The 25,080-nt window shown below is 44.1% G+C and overlaps 1 protein-coding gene across 2 annotated transcripts in view; it reads right to left on the bottom strand.

Annotated features, from left to right (window-relative positions):
* The window catches only part of PTPN11 (protein tyrosine phosphatase non-receptor type 11), a 35,150-nt gene that overhangs the window by 6,143 nt on the left and 3,927 nt on the right, over nt 1-25,080 (bottom strand). For both annotated transcript variants that reach the window (XM_064169003.1, XM_064169002.1), the window contains exons 2-13: nt 23,775-23,897; nt 22,460-22,654; nt 20,996-21,188; nt 19,543-19,659; nt 18,961-19,074; nt 14,132-14,228; nt 13,414-13,493; nt 13,135-13,293; nt 8,482-8,613; nt 7,438-7,592; nt 6,489-6,556; nt 5,152-5,303 (exon numbers count right to left, since the gene is read on the bottom strand). In XM_064169003.1, coding sequence (XP_064025073.1) covers nt 5,152-5,303; nt 6,489-6,556; nt 7,438-7,592; nt 8,482-8,613; nt 13,135-13,293; nt 13,414-13,493; nt 14,132-14,228; nt 18,961-19,074; nt 19,543-19,659; nt 20,996-21,188; nt 22,460-22,654; nt 23,775-23,897 — 1,585 coding nt within the window. The remainder of the gene's footprint in view (nt 1-5,151; nt 5,304-6,488; nt 6,557-7,437; nt 7,593-8,481; nt 8,614-13,134; nt 13,294-13,413; nt 13,494-14,131; nt 14,229-18,960; nt 19,075-19,542; nt 19,660-20,995; nt 21,189-22,459; nt 22,655-23,774; nt 23,898-25,080) is intronic.

The raw sequence follows: 25,080 nt of genomic DNA, 5'->3' as shown, positions 1-25,080 counted from the left end.
TAACGACATTGCTTACAAGATCTCTAATAACATAACATCTTAGCCCATTAGGTTTGATATAAAAAGAACCCAAGCTGTTTATTTGTGTGCTGCAGCATATGTTATGAGCTGCAGCCAATCGTGCTGGCATTCATCTAACCATACCGAAGGCTCCAACAAGCCAAGCTACACCAAGAATGAAAGTGGGAACATTTTAATTCCCCTTCTCAAGAAAAACATTCTGAACACTGAAACCAAATAGAAATCAAAGTTTCCCTTAAGTTTTACAGGATACTGGGGCCTGAGTGGAGGCTTTGTGTTTCTGTGTTAAATGTTCAAACAAGTGCCACATAACTGAATCACAGAATGTTAGGGGCTGGAAGGGACCTCCAAAGCTCATCCAGTCCAATCCTGCTGCCAGAGCAGGATCACCTATACCAGATCACACAGGCAGGTTTTGTCTATCTCCAGAGAGAGAGACTTCACAAGCCCCCTGGGCATCCTTTTTCAGTGTTCTGTCACCCTCACATTGAAAAAAAATCCTCCTCATGTTTACAAGAAACCTCCTCTGCCTCAACTTCCACCCATTGCCTCTTGTGCTGCCATTGGGCATCACCCAGCAGAGCCTGGCTCCAGCATCCTAGCACTCACCTTTACATATTGATAACCATTGATGAGGTCACCTCTCATCCTCCTCTTCTCCCAGCAGCACAGCCCCAGCTCCCTCAGGCTCTCCTCATAAGAGAGATGTTCCATTCCCTTAATCATCTTTATGACTCTGTGCTGGACTCTCTCAAGCAGTTCCACATCCCTCTTGAACTGCGTGGCCCAGAACTGGACACAGTACTCCAGATGTGGCCTCACCAGACCAGAGTAGAACAACTGGCCTGGATCAATCTCACAGCAGGGGCAGACAGAGACTCTGGGGAGTTCTGGCTGCTGAGTTTCCATTAAGAACACTGCAGAGCAGTGTAGGCTGAAGTTTTCCCAATATGACCTTCTGAGACTGGCTCAAAACTTGCTCAACTCATTCTGTCCTTTCCCTAAACTTCTCCTCTCTCAGCCTGCTGTATACTCCTGACAAATCACCTTCCAACAGATTCTAGCTCTGGAAAGTTAATGCTAAAAAATAAGATTTAAACAAAACACAACAGGCTCAAACCCTACTACATTCTACAGTGTTATGGCTACAAGCAACTCACTTAGCAATAATTTTCTGATGCCCCAAACTAGGGCTTGATTTCCCACCCCCGCAACTGCATGATGAACAGCAACTCCAGTTACAGTAAAAGCAATTTAAAAAGCAGCAGTCAGTTCTTCTCTTACTTAAGCTGACTGAAACAGATTAAAGAAGCCAAGAAAAAGCAGATATTTGGCTTCTCTTCCTTAATTCCCTGTAATGGAGCTTTCTAATTCAGCACAGAAATGAGATAAGAACTCGTTTCCTAGTATAAAACAAATCCACATTTCCACAGCTGGGGGAAAAAAAAACCCAACCCCACAACTCCAAAGCAAAATAACTTTGCTTCTCTTTTACACTTGTAAGCCAACAAGCAGCATTTAGCACAACATTTCACTCCCTGAAACCTCGAGGCTCTCAGCAGCGAGCACAACCAAAAAGCACATCCATGTGAATGTGTGCAGCTATTCACATACCCACTTCTTCAGCCCATGCCTGCATGACAACAGACCAGCTAAGAGGACTACCTCGTTTCTTATCAGAGCTGGCTTGTGTTCACCCAGACTGAAAAGCAGACATGGGAGCACCACCTCAGATTGCCTGCTATAAAGCCATCCTAATTGACTTCACCAGGTTTTCTTTAATTAAAGCAGGCACAGATAAGAAGGTTCCAGAAATTAATATTTCACAAAACACAGTATTTCATTCCCAAACTATCTTATGGAGGGGAAACTCAAGCATTCTGCAGTATTCTACTCCTCAGCCAAAGCCAACATGCTTTGGAGCATTCCCAATTGATCATGTTTTTTATTCAGGATATTGCTTCCTGCAGTCACCACAGAGCTTTGCTCTTGGCTGCAAAGTTCTGTAGTCTTATTTCTTAGCTGCCACTAGTCCTCTTTATAGGTCAAAACCTCCTGAAGTAAAGCCATGTTCTACTTCCAGATTCTGAAAACTTTTAGAGCTATGCTTTCTGAGCTATAAAGAGAGAACCAAACACAACCCACTGATCCTCATCACAGGAGAAATACACTGCTCCACTCCAAAACACCACTCAAAGCCCTTTACAACAATCAAGAGAGTTATAGATTTACTCTGCAAATGGCAGCAGCAGAAGAAAAAGGCTATACTCAAAAAGCTGAGGGTACAAGGCTTGCATAATTACACACAGAGATATGAGGCAGCTCTAAACAGAAGTGAGACAACAAAGGCAGGGAAAAAAAAAGCACACCTGAGGGATTTGTTGTTCTTCACTTTCTGTCTAATCGCCATCAGAGCACACAACAGCTGTCCTGGGGAGAGGAATAAAGTCTCTACCCTCTCTGCTGAACATCAGTGCATCTACATCATGTAGGCAACAAATACAGAATAAGCTCTGCCACACTCCAGAGCAGCCAGAAGCAGACAAGAGTGCCAAGCCCAAGCTGGCACACTAACGAGGGATTACATCCTACACCTGGCACTCTCCGCCGTGCACCTCCCCACATCTGCTACATCACCTGCAGGGGTTTCTATCCTTCTGAGCAGCAAGCTGCAGAAGGGGAGATACTGACATTCTGAAACAGAGAAAAATCCCAGGTGACCAAAGGCTAGGGCAGAGAAAGCATCAGGGAGCAGAATGTCACTTCTTTAGTACAAAATGAGGTAAGAGAGCGTAGAAATTTGCGTGAAGTACTTCAAGACTTTCTCCTCACTCTTCTTGTTGGATAATCACCACATATTCCAAAGCTCTCTCATCTTACTCCTCAGACTGCTTTCTGTTGGACACTGTAACGTAAGATGCCTGCACTCACAGTTTAATCTTCTAGTCTAATGCTCTTACCAACATGCTAGTTGAGACTCCAAAATTAGTATTAGAATGCCCAGCATTCAGATTTGATTAACATAGCTTAGAAATACAGTTAACAGACTTGAAATAACTTTAACACTCACCAGAACACATGATTCTGTGCTCACAGAATGGTTGGAAGGGACCTCAGAGATCATAGCATCAGCCAGGTTGAAAGAGACCTCCAAGCTCAGCCAGTCCAACCCAGCACCCAGCCCTGGCCAAGCAACCAGACCATGGCACTAAGTGCCCCAGCCAGGCTTGGCTTCAACACCTCCAGGGACGGCGACTCCACCACCTCCCTGGGCAGCCCATTCCAATGCCAATCACTCTCTCTGACAACAACTTCCTCCTAACATCCAGCCAAACCTGCCTGACACAACTTGAGACTGTGTCCCCCTGTTCTGTTGCTGCTTGCCTGGCAGGAGACCAACCCCCATCCAGCTACAGCCTCCCTTCAGGTAGTTGTAGACAGCAATGAGCTCTGCCCTGAGCCTTCTCTTCTGCAGGCTGCACACCTCCAGCTCCCTCAGCCTCTACTCACAGGGCTGTGCTCCAGGCCCCTCACCAGCTTCATTGTCCTTCTCTGGACACCTTCCAGCATCTCAACATCTCTCTTGAATTGAGGAGCCCAGAACTAGACACAGTACTCAAGGTGTGGCCTGACCAGTGTTGAGTACAAGGGAAGAATAACCTCCCTTGTCCTACTGCCCACACTGCTCCTGATCTAGGCCAGGATGCCATTGGCTCTCTTGGCCACCTGGGTACACTGTTGGCTCATGTTCAGCTACTATCTACCAGTACCTCCAGATCACCTACTCTAACGTCCCTACCATAGGCAGAACCCCCCTCAACTAGACCTGGTTGCTCAAGGCTCTGTATTAATTAACAAAGTCTTGGTTTCTACTCCTCTTAGAGTTAAGTTACCTTTAAAAAAGATTAAAGGATAATTTTTAATTATCCTTTAAATAATACTAAGGGAATTTGAGATCTGGGTTGCAAGGGCTGGGAGATAAGGAGGACAGGATCCCATACATGTATCATTTTCATGGAAGAGAAACCAGCATTAGCTGCAGTCATATGGAGAAAATCAGACTGCTGATTTTCTTCCTCTGCCAGGGGTCAAATAAGTTTCTATTGCTAATTCCACTTGATAATTTTCATAACTCTTCAGTATAAGGATTTGAACACAAGCTAAAGCCCCAAGCAGGGTTAAGAGGTGACAAGCTCAGCCTTTTCACTATGCACTGATTATCAAGACAGCCTGGTGAAGTTCAGTATGACCAAGTGCAAGGTCCTGCATCTGGGTCACAGAAATCCCAAGCACCAATATAGGCTAGGCAGTGACTGGCTTGAGAGCAGCCCTGAGGAGACAGACTCGGGAGTGCTGTTGGACAAGAAACTCAATAGGAGCTGTCAGTGAGCTCTTGCAGCCCAGAAATCAACCAGAGCATAGGCAGCAGCAAGAAAAGTGTGGCAGCAGGTCAAGGAAAGTGATCCTCCTCCTCTGCACTGCACTGGTGAGACCCCACCTGGAGTACTGCGTCCAGTTCCGGAGCCCCTATTACAAGAGGGCTATGGGTGTGCTGGAAGGTGTCCAGAGAAGGGCCATGAGGATGATCAGAAGGCTGGAGCACCTCTCCTGTGAGAAGAAACTGAGGGGGTTGGGGCTGTTTAGTTTGGAGAGGAGAAGGCTCTGAGGTGACCTTCAGTATCTGAAGGGGGCTACAAGACAGCCGGGGAGGGACTTTTTAGGCTGTCAGGTAGTGATAGGACTGGGGAGAATGGAACAAAGCTAGAAATGAGTAGATTCAGACTGGATGTTAGGAAGAAGCTCTTCACCATGAGGGTAGTGAGACCCTGGAACAGATTGCCCAGAAAGGTGGTTGAAGCCCCATCCTTAGAGGTGTTTAAGGCCAGGCTGGATGAGGCTCTAGACAGCCTGATCTAGTGTGAGGTATCCCTGCCCATGGCAGGGAGGTTGGAACTAGATGATCCTTGTGGTCCCTTCCAACCCTGACTGATTTCTATGATTCTAAGCCAGCAGTCACACCTCCAAAAGTCACAGGCAGCAAATCACAGACTCACAACGAGCAGCTCTGCTCCCTGCTCCAACACTAAGAGCACATTCCCCTGTACCACTGCACACTCAGGACAAGCATACCTGCTCCTCTTCGATTCTGCGCTGTAGCGTCTCAATGTAGTGCTGCACTGCCATGTAAATAAACCTGTACTGAGCTTCTGTCTGAACCATTCCTGAGCGCTGCGACCTCACCATCTGAATGGTCTTTGGAACATCAATATCACAGTCCACACCTAGGGGAGAATCAGCACAATGGTTAAGAACAGTAAAATAAACTTCGCTTTGGAGGAGAGATTGGTTTTGTCTTGCAGCAGAGCTGAATGATCTTGCAATAAGCAAGGTTAACACAGAGGATTTGTCCTTGACTACTGAAGTTCAGATCAGGATGTCAAACTTGATGGGACTCTAAGCAACCTGATCTAGTTGGAGATCACATTCTGTGATTATGGCAGGGCTTGTTGCAGGAGGGTTGGACAAGATGACCTTCAGGGTCCCTTCCAATCCAGTGCTGTGATCTGTAGAACTGTGACAATGTGGAAAGTTACAGTATCACAGTATCACCAGGGTTGGAAGAGACCTCACAGATCATCAAGTCCAACCCTCCACCACAGAGCTCAAGGCTAGACCATGGCACCAAGTGCCACGTCCAATCTTGCCTTGAATAGCCCCAGAGACGGCGACTCCACCACCGCCCCGGGCAGCCCATTCCAGTATCCAGTTGTCCCAGAGGAGAAGAGTTCATCACTTTACACTATTCCCAAGACAATCTGAAATGCAACCTAGCTCAGCATACTGGCCAGGTTAGTGATTATGGCTTCAGACTGTGCCAGGGGAGGTTTAGCATGGAGATAAGGAACAACTTCTTTCCTGCAAAAGTGGTCAGGTACTCAAACAGGCTGCCCAGGGAGGTGGTGGAGTTTCTGTCCCTGGAAGTGCTCAAGAAACATGTGGCCATGGCACTTTGGTAAATGGTTTGATGGCCATGCTGGTGTTGGGTTGATGGTTGGACTTGATTTTGGAGGCCTTTTCCAACCACAACAATTCAAGGATTCAATACATGAATAGAACATCATTCTCAAAGAAAGAAGTTCCTCAGATTCACCACACGTGAGCACATCAGCAGCCACACACTCATGAAGGATTTAAAACCAGATGAATAAATAATAGAAATAATGGTAAGAAAACCAAAATCAGAGTCTTGGCCAATGCCCAGCTTGATGTTTTCATTATGCTGAGCTGGAGCAGGGTTTCAGCACTCTGGTTCCAGTTAGTTCCCTTCCATGGCCTCTAGAGCAAGTCCCTTCTGTTTCCAAACACACCGACCTGGTTTGTGGCATCCCTAGAATCCTCTATTCCCTCAGCACTCCCACTGGCATCTGCCAATGTCCCACAGGGAGATGAAGTGTGTGGGGCCCTACCTTTTTCTCTGATTATGTCAATCAGAATATCAATCACAATGAAAGTTCCTGTTCGCCCAATCCCAGCACTGCAAAAAAAAGAGAAGGGGGAAGAAGTTAATTTTTTTGCTCTTGCTGAACAAACACCAAGACCAAGTAAGAATCTAATTTAAGAGACATTACATTTCCATGTTACAGGCACACGGCCAAAGGGAACTAGAGGCCTCATCAACTTAATGTGAAGACAGAAATCATCAACGCAGGGGTACAAAAGTGCTGTTATTAATGGTCTTGAGTCAGAAAACTACAAGGTCAGATCTCTGCCTTACAAAAAGAACTCATTTATAAGCCAAGACTGAAGAAACAGCACTCACAGGAGATGGGCTGGGTTACTGGAATTACCATGATCCTGCACCCAAAAGGAGGCTGGAGCAAGGCAAGGCTTGGTCTCTTCTCACATGCAAGAAGTGACAGGTCAAGAAAAAACAGCCTCAAGTTGTGCCAAGGGAGATTCAAGTTGGATGTTAGGAAAAACTTCTTCACAGCAAGGGTTCTGGAACAGGCTGCCAGGGAGCTGTGGAGTCCTGGTGGTGTTTAAAAGATGTGTGGATGCACTGCTGAGGGACATAGTTTAATGGTAGTGCTCTTGGTGAGCAGTTGGATTTGATGACCTCAGAGGGCTCTTCCAACCTCAGCAGTTTCATGGTTCCATGCATCTAGTCAAGACTGACAGCACCTTCTCAAACCACATCAGAAATGTTTCATACAGACTGAAAGGTGACCACCTGACACCTATCTTGAGCATCACATTGTGAAACAGAAAGCACAAACACTTTAAGGCTGAGCAGCTCTCAGGGAAAGTTGTCTTCTTTTAAAAGATTTCAGCTCCCCTCAGCAAAAACCAGAAGGGATTTAACAGAACTCCACAGATGCAGAGAGCAGTAGCAGGAGGCACAGTGTATCACCATACCTGCAGTGGACCACAACCGGTCCTGCATCAGAAATGCTCTCCTGCTTGTGGTGCACCTCCTCTAGAAAGTCTAATACACCACCAGGGTCACTTGGGACTCCGTGGTCAGGCCAAGTTCTGAAGTGATATTGCCAGACTGTTCTCTCCGTGTTCCCCTGCAAGGAAGATGAAAACAGGTGAAAACAAAATGCTTCAGATCAAAATCCAGCTAAAAAGCATTTATGTGGTAAAGCAGAGTCAATGTTAGCAGGTGGCACATCCAACCTGCTGCTCATTATCCATGGCACCACAACTCTCTTCAAATCAGGAACACGCCAGAACTCTTCCTGGCCTGACCCATCACACTCAGCTCCCTCTTTCTCATGCAGTTGTTTCCAAGAACATTTCCATCCTCACCTTTAGAAGACAATGCAAAGCTCTGTGTGAAGGTGACCAGCAACAAGTGACCTTCATCTGTCACCATCATCATTCATCCCTAGTGGCACTTAACCTCACACACCTCTTCTCCCTCAGTTCCATCCCTTGGACACACCAATTTAATACATCCTGCTCATCCCCTTCTTGCACACCACCCTTTTGCACCCTCATCTGAATTGTGGAAATGGCATTGGAAATGCCACTCCCACACCAGCTGACTGCTTCTTTCCTCAGCTTTTCCATTCCTTCCTTTCAATGTTCTTCCTACATACCGGACTCACACACAACCACTTTCTTCTAGTGCAACCAGCTGCATGCAAGGGAACAAATGCCTCACTAGACTGGAGTGTGATTACTTCAAAGCATCTTCCCAGATCTCCTCACAGCTCTGCAACCATGCATCTTCTGCCAAAAAGTGCTTAGGTATAAGAATCTTCAATTATCCCAAGGACAAAGAGAAAGATGTATGGAAGTAAACCTGGAGCTTCAAAGAAAGAGACAGGGCTCAATCTATTAATCTCTTAGTGCTTTTATTGATTCCAAAGGAACAGCCTATTTCTGTCTGGGGTTTTGTGTGTGTGTGAGTTGAAAGCTAAATTAAAAAGACAGAGCTAGTGAGGCACTTACTTGCCCAACTTTAGAAAGCTTAAGTTCCCTTAGCGTGTAATCGTGTGCTGCACTCTCCTTGACGTTCCTGACACGCATAACTCCATACTCCTTCAGGGAATATTCATCAGGCCAGTACTTGACACACTTACTCTGCAAGATTGAGGGGAAAAAAAATGCAATCAGTAAGAAGAAAGGCTGCTTCCTAACCTGGTCAGCAAACACATTTCTGAAGCTTTCATTTATGTATGCACAGAGGACAGTTACTAGCACCAACTGGACAGGCTGGCTGACAAGGGAAAGAATATTTTAGGGAGTAGTTTCTCCTCGTAGAATGACAGAATCCCAGCATGGTGGGGCTTGGAAGGGACATCTGGAGATCACTCCAAGCCCCTTGCTCAAGCAGGGACACTCATGGCAGGTTGCCCAGGATCGCAATGTCCAGGAGGGTTTGGAATCTCTCCAGAGGACACTCCACAACCTCTCTGGGCAGTCTGCTCCAGGTCTCCAGTATCCTCACAAAGAAGTTTCTCTTCATGCTTGGGTGGAACCTTCCTGGATTCCAGTTTGCACCTGCTGCCCCTTCTCTTGTTACTCTGGCCCTCCATGGGCCCTTTAGCTCTTGCTGAGCATTGAGAAGATCCCTGTGATGAGAAGACCCCTCTCAGGCTGTTCTTCTCTGACTAAACAGACCCAGTTCCCTCAGCCTTTCCTCACCAGACTGATGTTCCAATCCCTTATAATCAATCTCACAGCCCACCAAATGGACCCTCTCCAGTAGTTCCCTGTCTCTCTTGAACTAGGGAGTCCAGAACCGGACACAATACTCCAGATAGGTTCTCACCAGCACAGGGTAGAGGGGCAGCAGAACTTTCCTTACTCTCCTGGCTACACTCTTCTTCATGCAACCCAGGAGATCTTTGGCCTTCTTGGCCACAAGGGCACATTGCTGTCCTATGGATAACTTTCTGCCCACAGTAAGTGGACAATTCTCTTCCCCATAACTAACACCAGATGATTTCAGGCAAAAATCTCCTTTTAGCAGCTTTCATCATCATCTTACTAACTTCTCTTCCTCAATAGTTTCAAAACCCAGAGATTCAAAGACTGTTACTTTTATCTCCACCCAGCTATGGGTTTCAAACACCAAGAATTTCCAGTGGAAAGCTGTAGCTACGCTAAAATCCAAACCCAGCAGGCTGCAAAAGAAATACAAGTCAGAGGTCTAAGCCATTTTTAGCAGCAATGAAGCTTAAATGCTTGCTTTTCACCACTCAGAGCAGAAAGGGCTAACCCAGCTCTCTAATTCAATCACCAAAGCAACAAAGAATTGCTCTGTCCCCCTGTGGCAGGGGACTGAAGACTCCTGCATCTGTTTCTTCGGAAGCTTAGAGCTTTTGGTGTGCTGCTCTTCTCTCATCTTTGGCCAGGGATAGATTCCATTCACTGAAGAATGAGCTCACCTATTACTGCTTTGATTTGGTTCCTGTGACAGCTAAGGAATGAATGACTCCTCTTAGCCCATGAGTGCAGCATGAGCCCCGAGCATCAGATGAGAAGCTCTAGTGGGTGTCCAGATGCAGCTCCAGCAACAACAAACACAGACCAAACACCCAGAACTACAGAGAACTGCTCTTACTTGCAGTTACTGCTCTGTATTTATGCAGGACATGGCAACAAGAAAGTTGTTTCTGTCAATACAAGTGCAGTAAAAGATGACTGAACAGAAGCTTTAGGGCCTACTCCTTCTCTCCCTGTCTTCTCCAGAAGGATACAAGCTAAAAGGTTGGTGATCTTAGTTTGGGGCACTGCAGTATAAGACACACACTGAAGTGCTGTAGTGGGGAGAGAGAAGGGCAGTGAAGCTGATGAGGGGTTTGGAAAGCACATCTTACAAGGGGAGGCTGAGGGAGCTGGGGTTGTTTAGCCTGGAAAAGAGAAGGCTGAGAGGAGACCTCACTGCTTTCTACAGCTACCTGAAGGGAGGCCGGAATGAGGCCAGTGTTGGCTTCTTCTCCCAAGTAACTAACGACAGAACAAGAGGAGGTCTAGGTTGGATAATAGGAAAAAATGGCTTTCCTGGAAGAGTGAACAGGCATTGGAACAGGCTGCCCAGGGAGGTGGTGAGGTCATCATCCCTGAAGGGGTTCAAAAAAAATCAGTAGATGTGGCACTCGAGACATGGTCTGATGGTCATGGAGATGTTGGGTAGAAGGTTGGACTTGATAATCCTAAAGGTATTTTCCAACCTTTGTGATTTTACATGCCAGCATAATTTGCAGTCTCAAAAATAAACTCTGAAGACAAGAGCAGTTGGGATAGCAGTCTGAGCAGAAACACACCAGGTTAAAACAAGCTTTAGTCTGAGAGAGGAGATGCAGGTACTGCCAGCTCACTGGACTGCCTCCAAAACACCACTGGTTTAATTTGCAATTCCTTGCTACTCCTGCAACACATACTAAAGCATTGTCAGAATTCTCTGCAGATCAGAGATGTTTCAGAGTTTCTCACTTCCCCAGGCAATGTGCTCTTGAAGTCATCTCTGCTGCAGAGATTCCTCTCCTCCTTGCAGATCTGAAAGCATCTTGGCCTGAGATAAAAAAAAAAAAAGCTTTTCTATCAGGACTATTATTTGTAATCTTTGAAGAGTGAAACAGGCATCAAGAGATGGAAATAAACAAAAAATAATCAATGGGTGCAGCACCAATGAAGTAATCAGATGTTATTTTTTTACATGTAGCACAGAAAACAGGGCTAGCAAAATCTGGAAAGGATCATGGAGAACCTGCAGAGGAGCAAAGGCTACTCACTAGGTTATCCCCCAAAAAGTATTCAGGTCAGCTCTTCTAAAACAACTTTGCAACTTATTTCTTCTCTTCCAAAAGAAAGATCCAAGGGAAGGTCACTGGAAAGGGGTAGCTTCTCCTTTCTTCAGTGTATTCTCAAGGAGAAACACAAATCATGTCACTTTACAAAAGTGATGAATCATAGAATGAGTTGGATTGGAAGGGACCTTAAAGATCACCTAGTTCCAACCCTCTGCCATGGGCAGGAACACCTCCTCCCAGACCCCATTGCTCAAGGCTCTGACACAGCCTGCCTTTGAACACTTCCAGGTCTCCACAGCTTCTCTGGATAGCCTGTTTCAGTGCCTCACCATCTCATGAGGAAGAATTTCTTCCTAACGTTTAATACCAGTTGAACTTCTTCCAGTTTTAAGCCATTTCCCCTCATCCTGTCACTGTGCCTTTACGACAAGTCCCACTTGTCTCTCCTGGTGGCCTCTTTCAAACACTGGAAGGCTGTTCTAAAGTCTCCCTGCAGCCTTCTCTTCTCCAGGCTGAAGAGTCCCAACTCTCTCATCTTGTCTTTATAGAAAAGAAAAAATAAAGCCTAAAAAAGTCTAAGGTCAGAGTCTAATGGTTTCTACAAAGAGCATCACCAGCAGCCTGGATTAAGAAAAGAAGCCCATAAAACCTGTGGCTATATGGACAGAGCCTCTTTTTTTGTGGCAGTAGTAAAGAACCACCACAACTATGTCATCCACAGATCAGCTACACCTTTCATGCCCATTTCTTTCCAAAGCAACACTCACCGACAAGACAACAGCTTCCATTTGGAAAGAGATTGCTGAGAAAATGAAAAAGGTGAATAAAAGTAGAGAAACTTTTAAAAAGGAAGAACAGAAAGTGTTTACCAAACAGAAAAAGACCAGAAGACATTCCAAAGATAGAAGTGTCCAGTGCACAGGAAGCAGTATGTGGCTGTTGCCAGAATGTTAGTATTCAACTGTGTTTCCTACTCCTTCCTGGCATACGTCATCAGAACCCAAAAACAAAGAAACAGCCTCAGATTTGCCAGAAGACAGTGAATAAGACAAGGTCTCTACTTCAGAGGAAAAAAATGGAAGTTCTTGTTTTACACCACTGCAGGAAGATTTCCTCTTTCAGAGCGGTTTACAAAAGGTTTGCAGATTGTCAAGGCTGAAGAGGCAGAGGTGTTCCTCCAGAACACGGTAGTCAGAGGCAAAGATGATTTGGGGATAAAAGTGTGAAATTACAGCTGACTGAGGAACTCCTAACCCGGGTACAGTTTCACCCAGCTCAGCACACAATAAAAACGTTATAAAATTCAAGCACAGAAAGTAAATCAAAAGAGAGAAAAGCATTTGAGTAGTCTAGTAAATGTGACTTGGATAAGATGAGTCTGGGACAACAACTTCCACATCTTATTGGAGGTTTTCACTGTGAAGCAATTTCATCTACACTTATTCTTTTAATAACGAAGTCTCACAGGTCTGCTTTTTAAAATAAATCTTATTCAGGCTAAGTAAATGAAAATAAATGGCAATCCCTCTGTTAGAGAAACAGGGAGCTAACCCCTTCAGGTACTCAGAATGCCTGTTGGGTTACATCTTGTATTCCAGTACGTAGGGTCACATTCAGTAGCTAAAATTTAATCAGCCAGCTCTAAAAAGGAGGCCTGATGATATGAGTGTACCCTCAAGTTCCCACAGGCACTGATCAAAAAGGACACTCAGCACCTTCCAGGTCTCCAAAGAATGGTGGCACACCAAATTCCAGCATATGGATCAAGATAAACAGGTCCAATTAGTCCTTATTTGCATTCGAATGTCACAACTTCTCCTAAAGCCGGTTGAGAGCCTGCTTTTACCTTTCCTCTTTCAACTTCTTTTGTTGTCATGACAATAACTCGAGAATTCTCCTGGAACACCATCCTCCAAAAATCATTCACTGTGTTCTGTAGGCAACCTTGAGTAGCAATGTAGCTTTTTTTTGGCTTTGAGTTGTTGCACTTGGTTTCAAACTCAGGCTGGAGGAAAGAAGAATTGAGCAAACAGGTTACAAGAATAACTTGAATTTAGGTAAGTGTGCTGAAAAGAAGACACAGGGGTTGTGCCAGCAAGGCTCCTGGAGGTAGAAGTGTACTTACCATAATAATATTAGCATTGATATAGTCTGAAACAGGTTCATTTGGATCACCATCATGTAGAACAACTCTGGTGTGATCAACTGGAAGAATACAGATCAATGTTAAACACCTGCATCCTACAGTTGTGAACACTGAGCTATTTGTAAGCATCCCAGAAACAGGTAAATAGGTTCTGATAGCAGCAAGAAATTCAGTTATTCATCTCAGTGAATGAGTGAAGAGAATACTCAACCCATCCTGAGTGAGGAGAATACTCAACCCATGCTCTTTTGTCATTTCTCAAAACAAGTGGACAATTCAGAACAAGTTGGATCAAAGTAAGTGCTTATGCTCCCTAGTAACTCATGAATACATGGACAGCCAAGCACTAACTCAAGGCAAATGCCTGCTGCATTTGCACCACACAGTTCAGAACCTCAAATTAATCCTCTTTAATTTAAGAATTTCATTTTGCTGAGTAAGAGTTAAAGGATGTGATGCATTTAAATGAAAACTGAAGAGAGAAAACCAATACTTGAGAATCAAACTATCAGTATCTACAAAGTGCAAATGGTGGAAGCCAAACTGGAAATGGTGTGGGCTAATAATGATTTAATGTAAGAGGGGAAATGATCACCCGAGAGAAGGAAAAGGACAGTGGTGCTTAATTAACCCTGTATTTATGAGCTAGGAAAATGAAGCTCAGGCCTGCACAGGAATGAAAGAGATCAATACTTACAGGGTAAAATGTTTTTGTATCTATTTTTGTTTTTGTTTTCCTGGCGCTGACCTTCTTTACGACTATAGAGAAGTTTGCACTCTTGTTGCTGTAAAGTCTACATGAAAACAAGAGAGGAGATGTGGTTTAGTAAGAACAGTACCGAGTCTTTCACCACCCCTCCAGTGATCCTTCCTCACATTTAAGTACAACAGTCAGAGGAAGAGAGGAGGGTACTGGATTTGTCTACTCAGATTTAGTACAGCATTGCTTCCAAGGTATGTAAGCCACAGGACCGTGAGTGACAAGGCAGCCTATTTTCCACCTATTAATTATAGACAGCTGTGAACTCCAAGCTTCTCCAAACCAAACTGTAATCACCTAGGCCCCGTGATATTGTTCTGACCAAGCAGACTCAGGTCAGTCTCTTAAAGCTTTTAACTGCAGCTGGTTACAAACAACTGCAAAGAAATCAGGGGCTGTGCAAACCCGGCCACAGGAAATAACCCAACTGACACAAGCAACATTCTACAGAGCAGGTCCAAACATACATTTATCACCAGGTCTTCCTCACCAAGCACAAAAGTCACCAGCAGTACTATTGCCTTTCTCCTTTTTGCTAACTCAGGCAGGTAAGGAGTTAAACTATTTCCACTGAAGCGGCATTAGCTTAAGTGCTCAAGATAATGTGTTCAGAACACTGCCAACCTGCAAAGCACGATGTGAGCCAGTGCTTCTCTCTCTGGGCTCTACTGCACTTCTCCAAGCCCTGCCAGCCCACTCTGCCCCTCTTCAGCTACAGGGATTCTGTAGTAACACTGCTGCAACCCCCCAAAACAAGTATCTGAGGTGACAGAGGTGTGGTACAGCAACACCATCAGAGCAGATCCTTGCAAGCTGTAGCCAGACCAACTCTAGACAGCTGAAAAGGAGGAAGAAGCACACAAAAACTCCAAAGCACATCAATACAAGCAGCTGCATTTAAGTACTAAGCACAATGAAAAATCCTTCAGCAGTCAGAAGCAGAACATTAGGAAGATATTCTTGTCTGTTTCCCCAAAAAACCCCAGAAATCCACATGGGAATGCTACAGCGTTTTCAAAGGTACGGATGAGACAGGATAAAAACCACCATCACAGGCAGGTACCACTTTTTAAGTGCTCTAATTATTCTCTCCTACCAGCTCAAGGCCTTTTCACTAAACCAGAGCAACATTTTGTGCAGACTGTCTGCACGTATTACCTGTCTGGGGAGGAGCATTAGGTACCTACAAACAGGTTTATCCATAAACCATCTCAGTTCAGAAACGGCAGATCTGCAGGGGGATTTCTGCTGCTGGCATGAAGCTACTTTCTCAGTGCCTGGCTGACAATTAACACAACAGGGACACAGCAATTCCACACTTCACAGCCATGCAGCTTTGCTGCAAATCTCCCTGCTTGCAGTGAAGCTGCAGGGACCAAAATCTTGGTGTCTTTCTTCCAGCTGTTAATCCCCAAAAGCACTGAATCATAGAGTTGTTTCAGCTGGAAAAGACCTCTAAGATCATTGAGTCCAATCACCAGTGCAGGGCTGGCCTGACTAAAAGGAAGGCCCAGGCTATGGAAGCAGCTCCCCTTGTTATTCCTACCCTTAATACTCCTGCAGAGATTATTTTTCCTTTAAGGCTGGGCATGGCAGGCACATTTGCTCACTTCTATTTCAGTCCCTGTAATTGTTACCACCTCACTTAGTGACCTTGGACAATTAGGCTCATCCTAAAGACAGGGAAGCCAAAGAACAGAAGCAATGCAGGAGAGCTGTGAGGCTTCATGCTAAGCAGAGACAGAAAGCACTTCTCCAAAAAGCACAGCTTGCTGCTGCTGCTAGGGGTGGGTGAAAGCACTTCGCAGCAAGCTCACCTCTTGCTCTGCAAAAGCTTTCAAGTGCCACTACCACAGAGCACCTTGCTGTAACATTAACACTTTGCAGTCTCAGTCAAATAAAACACCAAGCACAAGAACCAAAAGCTAAACTTTGCTAGTGGGTTAAAAACTGAAACAAAAGAGTGTGTGGTAAGCAGAGCTTCCAACATCTTCACTTCATACAGTTAATTATTATTGCTTTGAGCATCCCTGAGGAGAGATCCACGAGCAGCAGCTACTTCTAACAAGCCCATTACGAGATGTACACAATGCAACAATAAATCTGAAACGTTGTCCTCAATTTCACTACCACTCCAGGCATTAAGCTCACCAAACTGCCATTCTTCAGCAGAAAAAAACATTACAAGGACTGTCAACATTTCTGTCTAGCAGCTGACAGGACAAGAGGTACATTCTTAACTATGCCTGAAGACAAGTAATTTATAACCACCATCTGGACTGCCAAATCATAAACAGCACAGGAGATCCACGGACAACCTGGGAGTTTGCTCCCCCGCCTCTGCCACCACAGCTGACAGCTGAGAGCTCACTTGAGCCGAGTCAAAAAACCTGACAGTAAAAATGCTTGGAGATTGCTTCGTTTCCAGAACCAGAGTGGGCATAAGGAAGGTGTAGAGCTGATCTCACTAACAGCAGTGAAGGGGAAAGAAGTGGACTGTCTCACAGGTAAAATCTTCAATTTTATACTTATCCTGTAAGACTTCCTTAGGAAAGCTGTAAGACAGAAAAACTCTTTGCTTCTAAGGACCTGCTGGTAAATCCATTACAAGACTGATTTATGCAATAAAGACCAGAGGTCAGAGGTGTCAAAAATGCCAAGTAATAGAATCATAGAATCACAGACACATTTGGGTTGGTAGAGACTTTTAAAGCTCATCTAAGTCCAACCTCCCACAGTCAGCAGGGATATCTGCAAGTACTGCAGGTTGCTCAGAGCCCCAGACAACCTGACCTGGAATGGTTTTAGGGATGGGGCATCTCCCACCTCTCCTGGACCAGTGTCTCACCATCATAGTTCTGTTACATTCTGACAAACCAGCCACCCATTCCTAAACACAACACACAAGAGTGCTTCCTTCAAGAATAAAAAGCCCAAACATTAACCCACAGAGTTTCTAATAAGCCAGTCCCCAAAAGGCAAGCCAGTAGGGCACACTTTTTCCTTTTTATGCCCTCTGAGTAAGAGCAAAGTATGCTCAGAGTCTCCAGGGAAGCCAACTGAAACCCTCTGCTTGGCCAACTTGCAGACACATGCTCAGGCTAAACCCCACAGCGATCACAGGCACAACCTACACTCAAAGGCTTGTTTAGCTCCAGGAGAAGTCACAAGCAATAGGTGTGAACAGCTCCCCAGAGATCCACCACTCCATTGTTCAGCTAAAACAGTGTCCTAAGTCCTCAGCACTGACTAGAGCAGCCTCCATTGGCTTGCTCAGCACACCAGGTAGGGTTCTGACCACCCAGAAGTCCTGAGTCAAGGACTGACTGTCCCCTCACACTGAGCACAGAGGGAGAGAGAGGAAAATGCCTAATCTTCACTTTATTGATTTCCCCACTACTGTGAGTTCATCTTCTTACATCCCATCCACATTTCTAGTCAAATGTGCTACCGCTTTGGCAACTCTTGCTTTTCTCCTCCTGACAATAACCTCAGAGCAGACAGGGCAGTACATTCAGCTAACGACTACGATTCAAAAAACAGCTGCTTTGCAAATCCATCACTAAGTTTCTCAGAAGAGGAACAGCCCAAGCCAGCCTCTCTGTCAAAGACCAGTTTCCTGTCGCCATCTGCCGGTGTAGTTCCAGACTTCACGGCTGTTTGCTTCATCTGTGTGTGATACAAACCAGCCTGGCATATTTAAGACCTTTTTAAACTTTTGGCTATGGCTGTTAAGCGACTCCAATTGTCAGACACGGGTTAGTACCCAGGCTAGACTCAAGGAGTCCAGATGCTCATACTTCATTTGCTCTACATGAGTTTTAGCTGCCTCTTCTCCAAGTAGCTCCCTGAAATCATCAGGGCTTCAGAAGTTTGCTGGGCTAGCAGTTAAGTGGTGCCCAGATGAGACAAAGGAAAAGCAGTGCTGTATTCTGGGAGAGAAATGGAATTCCGGCTGCCTGCAGAAGTGAAACACCCAAACAAACCAAAAATAGGAGTCCAAGGAATACATATAATCAATGCTGCTCCATCACACAGCTTGCTACCACTTCACAGAAGTTTTAAGCTTCTCCAGAAATGGCTATCATAAGGCCACAAGCTCAAGGGCAACAACTTATATTGACTGAGAAATCCCACTAAAGATTCCTTAAAGCAATGGCACCCAATCTCCCAAACACAGCAGAGCACAACCTGAAACATCCTCTGTGTTGAGACATGTACAGAAACCATGGTGTAGTTCATCTGCACATGTGACATAGTCCAACTGCACCAGACACCACTGTCATACTGGAAACTCTTGTCATCAAGAGCAACAAGACTGGGAATTAGTCCTATACCTCCAAAAATGCTAATCCAGTATCTTCAGAAACACTAATCCAGCTACAGACCTCTTCCAGCCCCCATGAAGAAAAGGAACCTAGGAATGAACCTGTCCTGGTGGGTCAGACAGCTGTAGATGAGGCTCCCTCACGATGGGGAGGATATTGAAGAAGGGATTGTGCTAGGTAGTGAACAAACAGTCCTGAAGAACACAGTTAGGTCACAGAATCAGGAAAAGAGGCAAATATTTCTGTCACTTCACTAGCAAAGATGGGTGGAACTGGTAAAATTCTAACACGTGCTCCACCTGGTACAGGAGATAGGAGCAAGAAAAGGGATCTGAAGCAATGGAGAGGAAGAAGAGAAAACATCAGGAAGACAGCAACAAATGGTATTAAATACACATTCCTAAAATGTTAGATAACACTTGAAATGTAATGAAGTACCTCAAATTCTTCCCAGAAGCCCTGCTTGACTTTATCTGTAGTCTCTGCCAGCTTGCTTAGCTCTCGCACCCTGCTCTCAATCTCTGCGGCATTTATCCGGGTGGTGTTCAGAGGCTGAGATAGACACAAACATGAAACACAGGTAAAACAGATGACAGCTGCCACAAGAAAGAGAAGACAAATCCCCTGCACTAAGTATATTTTATACAGGCAATTTTAGGATGCAAACAGCTATTTGGACTTCAAAATGTGGTCGTTCACACAACGAAAGTAGAAAGGTCTCATAGTTAGTCTTCAATACAGTAAACTGTGTCATTTCTGCACTAGTCCTGCAATTCCTATGGACCATGGTGACACCAAGAGAAGTTCTGCATCAGCAGACAAGAACCTACCCTTCCCAGGCATCCAAAAATTTGTTCCTGTTTAAATGACCAACTTTTGTCATCCATTTTCACAAAATGCAAGTCTTCATTTTTGCATTGGGATAGAAAACAAAACAAACGTTTCAGGGAACAGATGGAAAAGGCTGTGCTGCACCAACAAGCTTAACACAGTTTAGTGGTGTCTTCTTCATTCACTCACCTGCTTCAGCTGCAATACTGTGCCCAGAGTTTCTACCATAGGGTTCTTCTTGTAATGTTCCACTAGATCTGTCAGAGAGTCAAATTTCTCCCCTCCTCCAACATCGTATTTTAGATCCTTGAAAGACAGATGTTGATCAAAATCAAGGCACTTCACAGGATGAGATCCACACTAACATCTTTAGGCTATGCAACATAAGAGAATTTCTCTTTAAAACCAAATAAAGCAGCATCTAGCATCACAGAATGCCAGGTCAGAAGGGACCTCAAGGATCATCTAGTCCAACCTTGAAAATCTGGTTCAGCCCTGGTAAAATCCTTCTGCTGAGGGATGATAGAGCCTTAATAAAAAGGAACACACACACCATGGACATTGCACTTTTGGCCAGCTAACCCAAAATCATTGCATCTGCTTTTTTCAAGACAGATGCTCTTCAGGATCAGAAATCCAGGAGATGAACTGGTTTCCAAATTAAGTTCTCACAAGAGTACGGTTGGGTCCTGAAAGGCTGATATTGACTGGCACCCTCCCATCTTAAGGAAGCAGTGCTGAGTTATTCTCCTTAATGTCATCAATGCTATTAGTAGTTAAGTGCAAATCAACTAGGTTTTCTTAGGAAGGGATACATTCTGGTAGCTTAGCTTTGACAGCCTTGGTAGGTCACTTCTACCTTTGACAGCCTTGGTAGGTCACTTCTACCTCCAAATCATTTCTGTTAATTTAGTTGGTTTTAAACAATAAAGTTATTGCAGTGGCTTTTAGGACAGCAGAAGAAACTGACAAGAGCTGTGATTTATTACTTTTAAATAGGAACCCAGGGGCACATAGAAAAGATCTTCTGAAAATATCAAAGCTAAGATCTCAAAAGATATAATTTAATAATACTTCAGTAAGAAGCAGAACTACCCTATATTAAATTCAAGCTTTAGAAGTGTTCCTTGGATTTAACCCTAGAAAATTCCACAGACTGTTGATCATCCATCAGCTGCAACATTATAAAGCGACAGGAGAAATAGATCTAGCCAGAGAGATCTTTATTTGTCCAATTACTCCTATTTTTATGTAATTTATCCAGGAGACTGCAACTCACTTAAGAAGATTCATGAACATGAAAGGCTCCATCAGCAGAGGATTTGAGACAGACTTCTGATGCAATCAGAAGCAAATCTATTAGAAGGTACTTGACAGCACAGTATAATATGATGTGATTCAGTCAGGCAAGCAGTCACCAAAAAAAAAAAAGAAATACATATATATAAAATAAATAACAGACTAATAGAATTTTCTTGCTACCAAATGAGTCAATGTGATCAAACAGATGATCTACAGCACACACAGCACCACGGGGAAAGGGAGATGTAGACAGCTCTGCAGGGAAGTGCAAGATGGCCCTTCCTGGAAGAACAAACCCCGTGGAAGTAGCTCTGTTAAAGAAGCTTGTGCTTCATCATACCTGGCAGTGAATCATGACATGTGTCACTTTAGATTTCCCATCATTACTCTCTCCTTTATCATCTCCTGTCCGGACAGAAAGAACAAAGTCCCCAGGGTGGCTTTGACTCTCACGCACAAGAAAGCTTCCATGTTTTCCTTTTTCTGTTAATAGTTTTTCAGCTTCTCTTCCAGAGAGATGCCCATGAAACCACCTTTAAATAAAGTAAGATACAGACAGGTACCCTACTTGTCATTCCAGCCATGGCTGAATCTGCTTGTTATAAATATTTATCATAAAAGTCAAACGTTTCTATTAAATTAGAGAGTGAGCAGCAGTGGCCAGGTCTGCAGAAAGCCTCAGTTTATACAAGTAAACACTAAAATGAGCCTTGGAAGTGTACGTGTGCAGCCACACGGCTGATTGCAGAGCCACTTCAAAGCCAGCACTTCCATAAGCACTGAAATTTGCATTTCATGCAAGCTTCAAATGAAGCTTTGATTTGGCTCCCTTACAACAATCCAAATGCATTCCCTGGTGTCCAGCAGACACGAGCTTACGCTGCAATCTTTCCCTCAGTCGAGGCATTTCTTCGTTTATCTCCTCCACGAGGATGAAATTCCTGCTAAAGCTGTAGGAACTTGGCATCTTTGAGACCTTACCTTGCCACCCCCTATTAGGAACTGGGCAGGAGAATCACATCTGCCTTGCTTCTTCAAGAAATATGGCCCAAGAGGCAATAATCCTCCCCACTACTGTTAAATACTGAAGAGTGAGAGAACTTCTTTCAATATTTTTCCACTTCTAGAAATAAACTGAGAGAGCCACAAGGGTTTGTTTCTGCCCTGCAAATACTTCAAATATCTGAAGTCTAAAATCTGAGATTCTCCTTATTAACCACTCTCCTCAAATGGGGAGTTTGAGCAATCTGAGGATTTGCAGGTCATTCATGTCCTTCCCATAACTGGAAAAATCATATAGAACTTATGCCTAGAAACATACTTGGGAATTCCTTGGGGTGATAATAGCTTAGAATCATAAAATTCTTTGGGTTAGAAGGGACCTCAAGGATCAGCCTGTTTCAATCCCTGCCATAGGCAGGGACACATCCCACTAGAACAGATCACTCAAGGCCTCATCCAACCTGGCCTTGAACACCTCCAGGGAGGGAGCAGGAAGCTTCAGGCAGCTTTAGGAGAACTTCTATAAATTCTCCCAGAATAAATACAGGGAATTCTGTCCTCTTTTTAGTATTGTTTGTCAGCATTCTTCCTGCTGTAATAAACAGGTTGTGAGGCTCAGGATTGCTTTGGCTTCAGTCATGTTTATTAGTCTAAAAGTAACCTCAGTGAAATCAGTGGGACCACTTCCAGTACAAAACAGTGGCCACCCTTTCATCAAGTGGAAGCTGCCTGTTAACAGGGATAAACATGCATTTAATTATGAAGTCACAGACACTGAGGTTTTCACCACCATTTCTCTGACCTTTCAGATGTAGGATCAGCACAGTTCAGAGGATATTTCAGCTCTATAACATCTCCATTCTTTTCCTTGAGCTGCCCATGATGTTCCATATAATACTGGACTAACTCAGCCAACGTAGCAAACTTCTCCCCTCCATAGAGGTCATAGTAGTCTCCTGTGTTCTGGATCTTGATGTGGGTGACAGCTCCAGTTCGTCTAATATTTGAAACAAAGGGGGGGGAAATGCAAAACTCACATAAGTAACCTCATTTCTAATCAATCACTGCTCTATTTAGTGTTCTGTTATCTGAGCTGGAGAAATCCATACATCATTTCCAACTGACATACTGCAGAAGAGCTAAGCTAGTGAAACTCTGAGGTGTGCTACAGCCCCATATCAGTGGCTCACAAGAAGGGGAAGTGGCTGTCCAACAGTCTAAAGAATAAGAGAAAAAGCCCAGACATTAATTCTGGACTGAAGGGATTCCTGAAGCCATTACAAGCTCTGTGGCCTCACAATCTCCTACAGCAATCCCTCAAACCTCCAAGGATTGCACACAAAACACCAAGGGTGGAGGGGTGAAAAGAATTCAGCATTCTCAAGACACCTATCAGAGCTTCTTTGCTCCTTTCTCTGAGAATTTCACACTTAAATCCTAAGACTTCTCCTACATAACAGCTGCTTTTACCTGATGCAAGTCATCTGCTCTCAGTCACTGGTATTAATGAGAAACAGCTCTCAAAGAGTCTCTCCTGCTTACTCCAAGAAGCACAATTCTTATCACCAATCCCATTTTTCCTTTTTCCTTTATCTACTTCCTCTTGCTTTCCTTTCCCCATCCCTACCACTGCAGAGTGCCAGGGGACAAGTGTTACAAAAGGACTATTTTGGAAGCTGAAACAGCACTGCAGTTGCCCTTAAAAACTTGCTGACTTTTCCTGTAAGAAGAGAGTCTGGAGAGCATTTCCTTGCACGTGTCTTATCAGTAAATCCTATCACCTCTGCTGCTTTTAGATGATTATCAGATAGGTTTTTCAAAGGCAAAAAGTGATGATCTTACGAACTTATTTCTGCTTCCCCTAAACTTTTCTGTGTCTTTACAGAACCAGAATTCATTCTGCTTCAATCTATAGTATCCCTAAGTTGGGTTAAAGTATTTGAAAACCCCTTCAGGGAAAACAGGAGAGAAAGAAGAGGAAAAAAGGGAAGAACAGACTAAAAAGTGATCTGTGAATTCTTTCATCTTTTATAAGTAGTTCATTTACAGCCCCTTAGAGAATAGCATCAAAGACACTCACCAAGCTAGGGAGAAAGACAGAAGCCATTTAAACTTACCTAACAGAGAGGGTGAAGTCGCCAGGGTTACTTTTGCTGGGCCGTGCCAAGAAGCTGCCATCCACTCCTCTTGTTAACAGCAGGTTTTCTGCCTCCACCCCAGTAATATTTGGATGAAACCACCTAGAAAAAGTTAAAAAAGCAAAAAAGTGTTAAAAAATGAACAGCAGATCTTGTGGTTTTCAAAGTCAGCTTACATGATAAGACCAAACAGAACAATCCATCAGCTTCCAAACCAGGAAGCACTGAATTTTAATCCTAAATTAATAAGAATATATCAGTAAAAAGTATAAATTATTCATTTCTTATTGTGTTGCAACCTTACACATTGGCAAGAGATGTCTTTTAAGTACATACTCAACTGCTTGGATCAGAATTATATCCAAAGGTAAACACAGACCACAAGTCACACATTTTCCTCCCTCCAGGTAATACACAAAGAAACTCAAAGACAATTAGAAAAGCCACTTAAAAATAAACCAAAACATCCAAAGCAACACTTGACAATATTTTAAAGGTTAAAAACATGAACAAAACCTCATGCTTTAGGGCACAGGCTGACAACCAGCTGATAGGGTTTAAGAAAGAACTTTCACTTGTGGGCAACCTATTTAGTTGCCCACTCTTCTTCCACCTTCCTCAAGAGATGCAGTCCTGAGTACTGCCAGATTTGACAGCACTGCTCTGGCTCCCAGCTGCTGTGGCAATTTTCCTGGTCTGAGTAGATCCCACTTAAATACAACCACGATGGAATCTCATATTGATATCCACCACCCACAAACACTCTTCCAAAGGGTGCCCTGCCAAAGGAGAGCTGTATATGGGCTACAGCTGAAAGGCTGTGTCCCCACCTATGGCACTTTGAGGCTTATTCTTAGCCATCCAGCTCCACATCTGTGTTTTCTCTTACGGATAATGGAGAATTTTCGTTTCACTGTTGCAGTACTAAACTACATCTGTGTGTTCTGGATGAAAGAAGTTTTTAATAAGGCAGGATTTTAGACAGCAAACTTTAAAACCCCCAACAGCCTAAGGACAGAGATGTGAACATAGCAACTAAGAACTGGTTTAGTGGCTTTGTCAGGCTTGTATTTGGCAATTAAAAGATCATCTTTGTTTTTCAGGGCTGCCACAAACTGGATGCTAAGCAGGGTACAAGTGGAAGTGCACATCCACATGGGTGGAAAGAACATAGGCTGCTCCATTTTGTACACTAGGTTCTTAGTTTCTCCAAAGTAAAGCAAAATGTTAAGGCAAAAGATGCTGTAATCAATCTCATTACAGATATGAGTGCTACATCTAAACC

The sequence above is a fragment of the Pogoniulus pusillus genome, chromosome 30 (assembly GCF_015220805.1).
Source record: "Pogoniulus pusillus isolate bPogPus1 chromosome 30, bPogPus1.pri, whole genome shotgun sequence".
Lineage (NCBI taxonomy): Eukaryota > Metazoa > Chordata > Aves > Piciformes > Lybiidae > Pogoniulus > Pogoniulus pusillus.
This window is presented reverse-complemented; position numbering and strand designations above follow the sequence as displayed.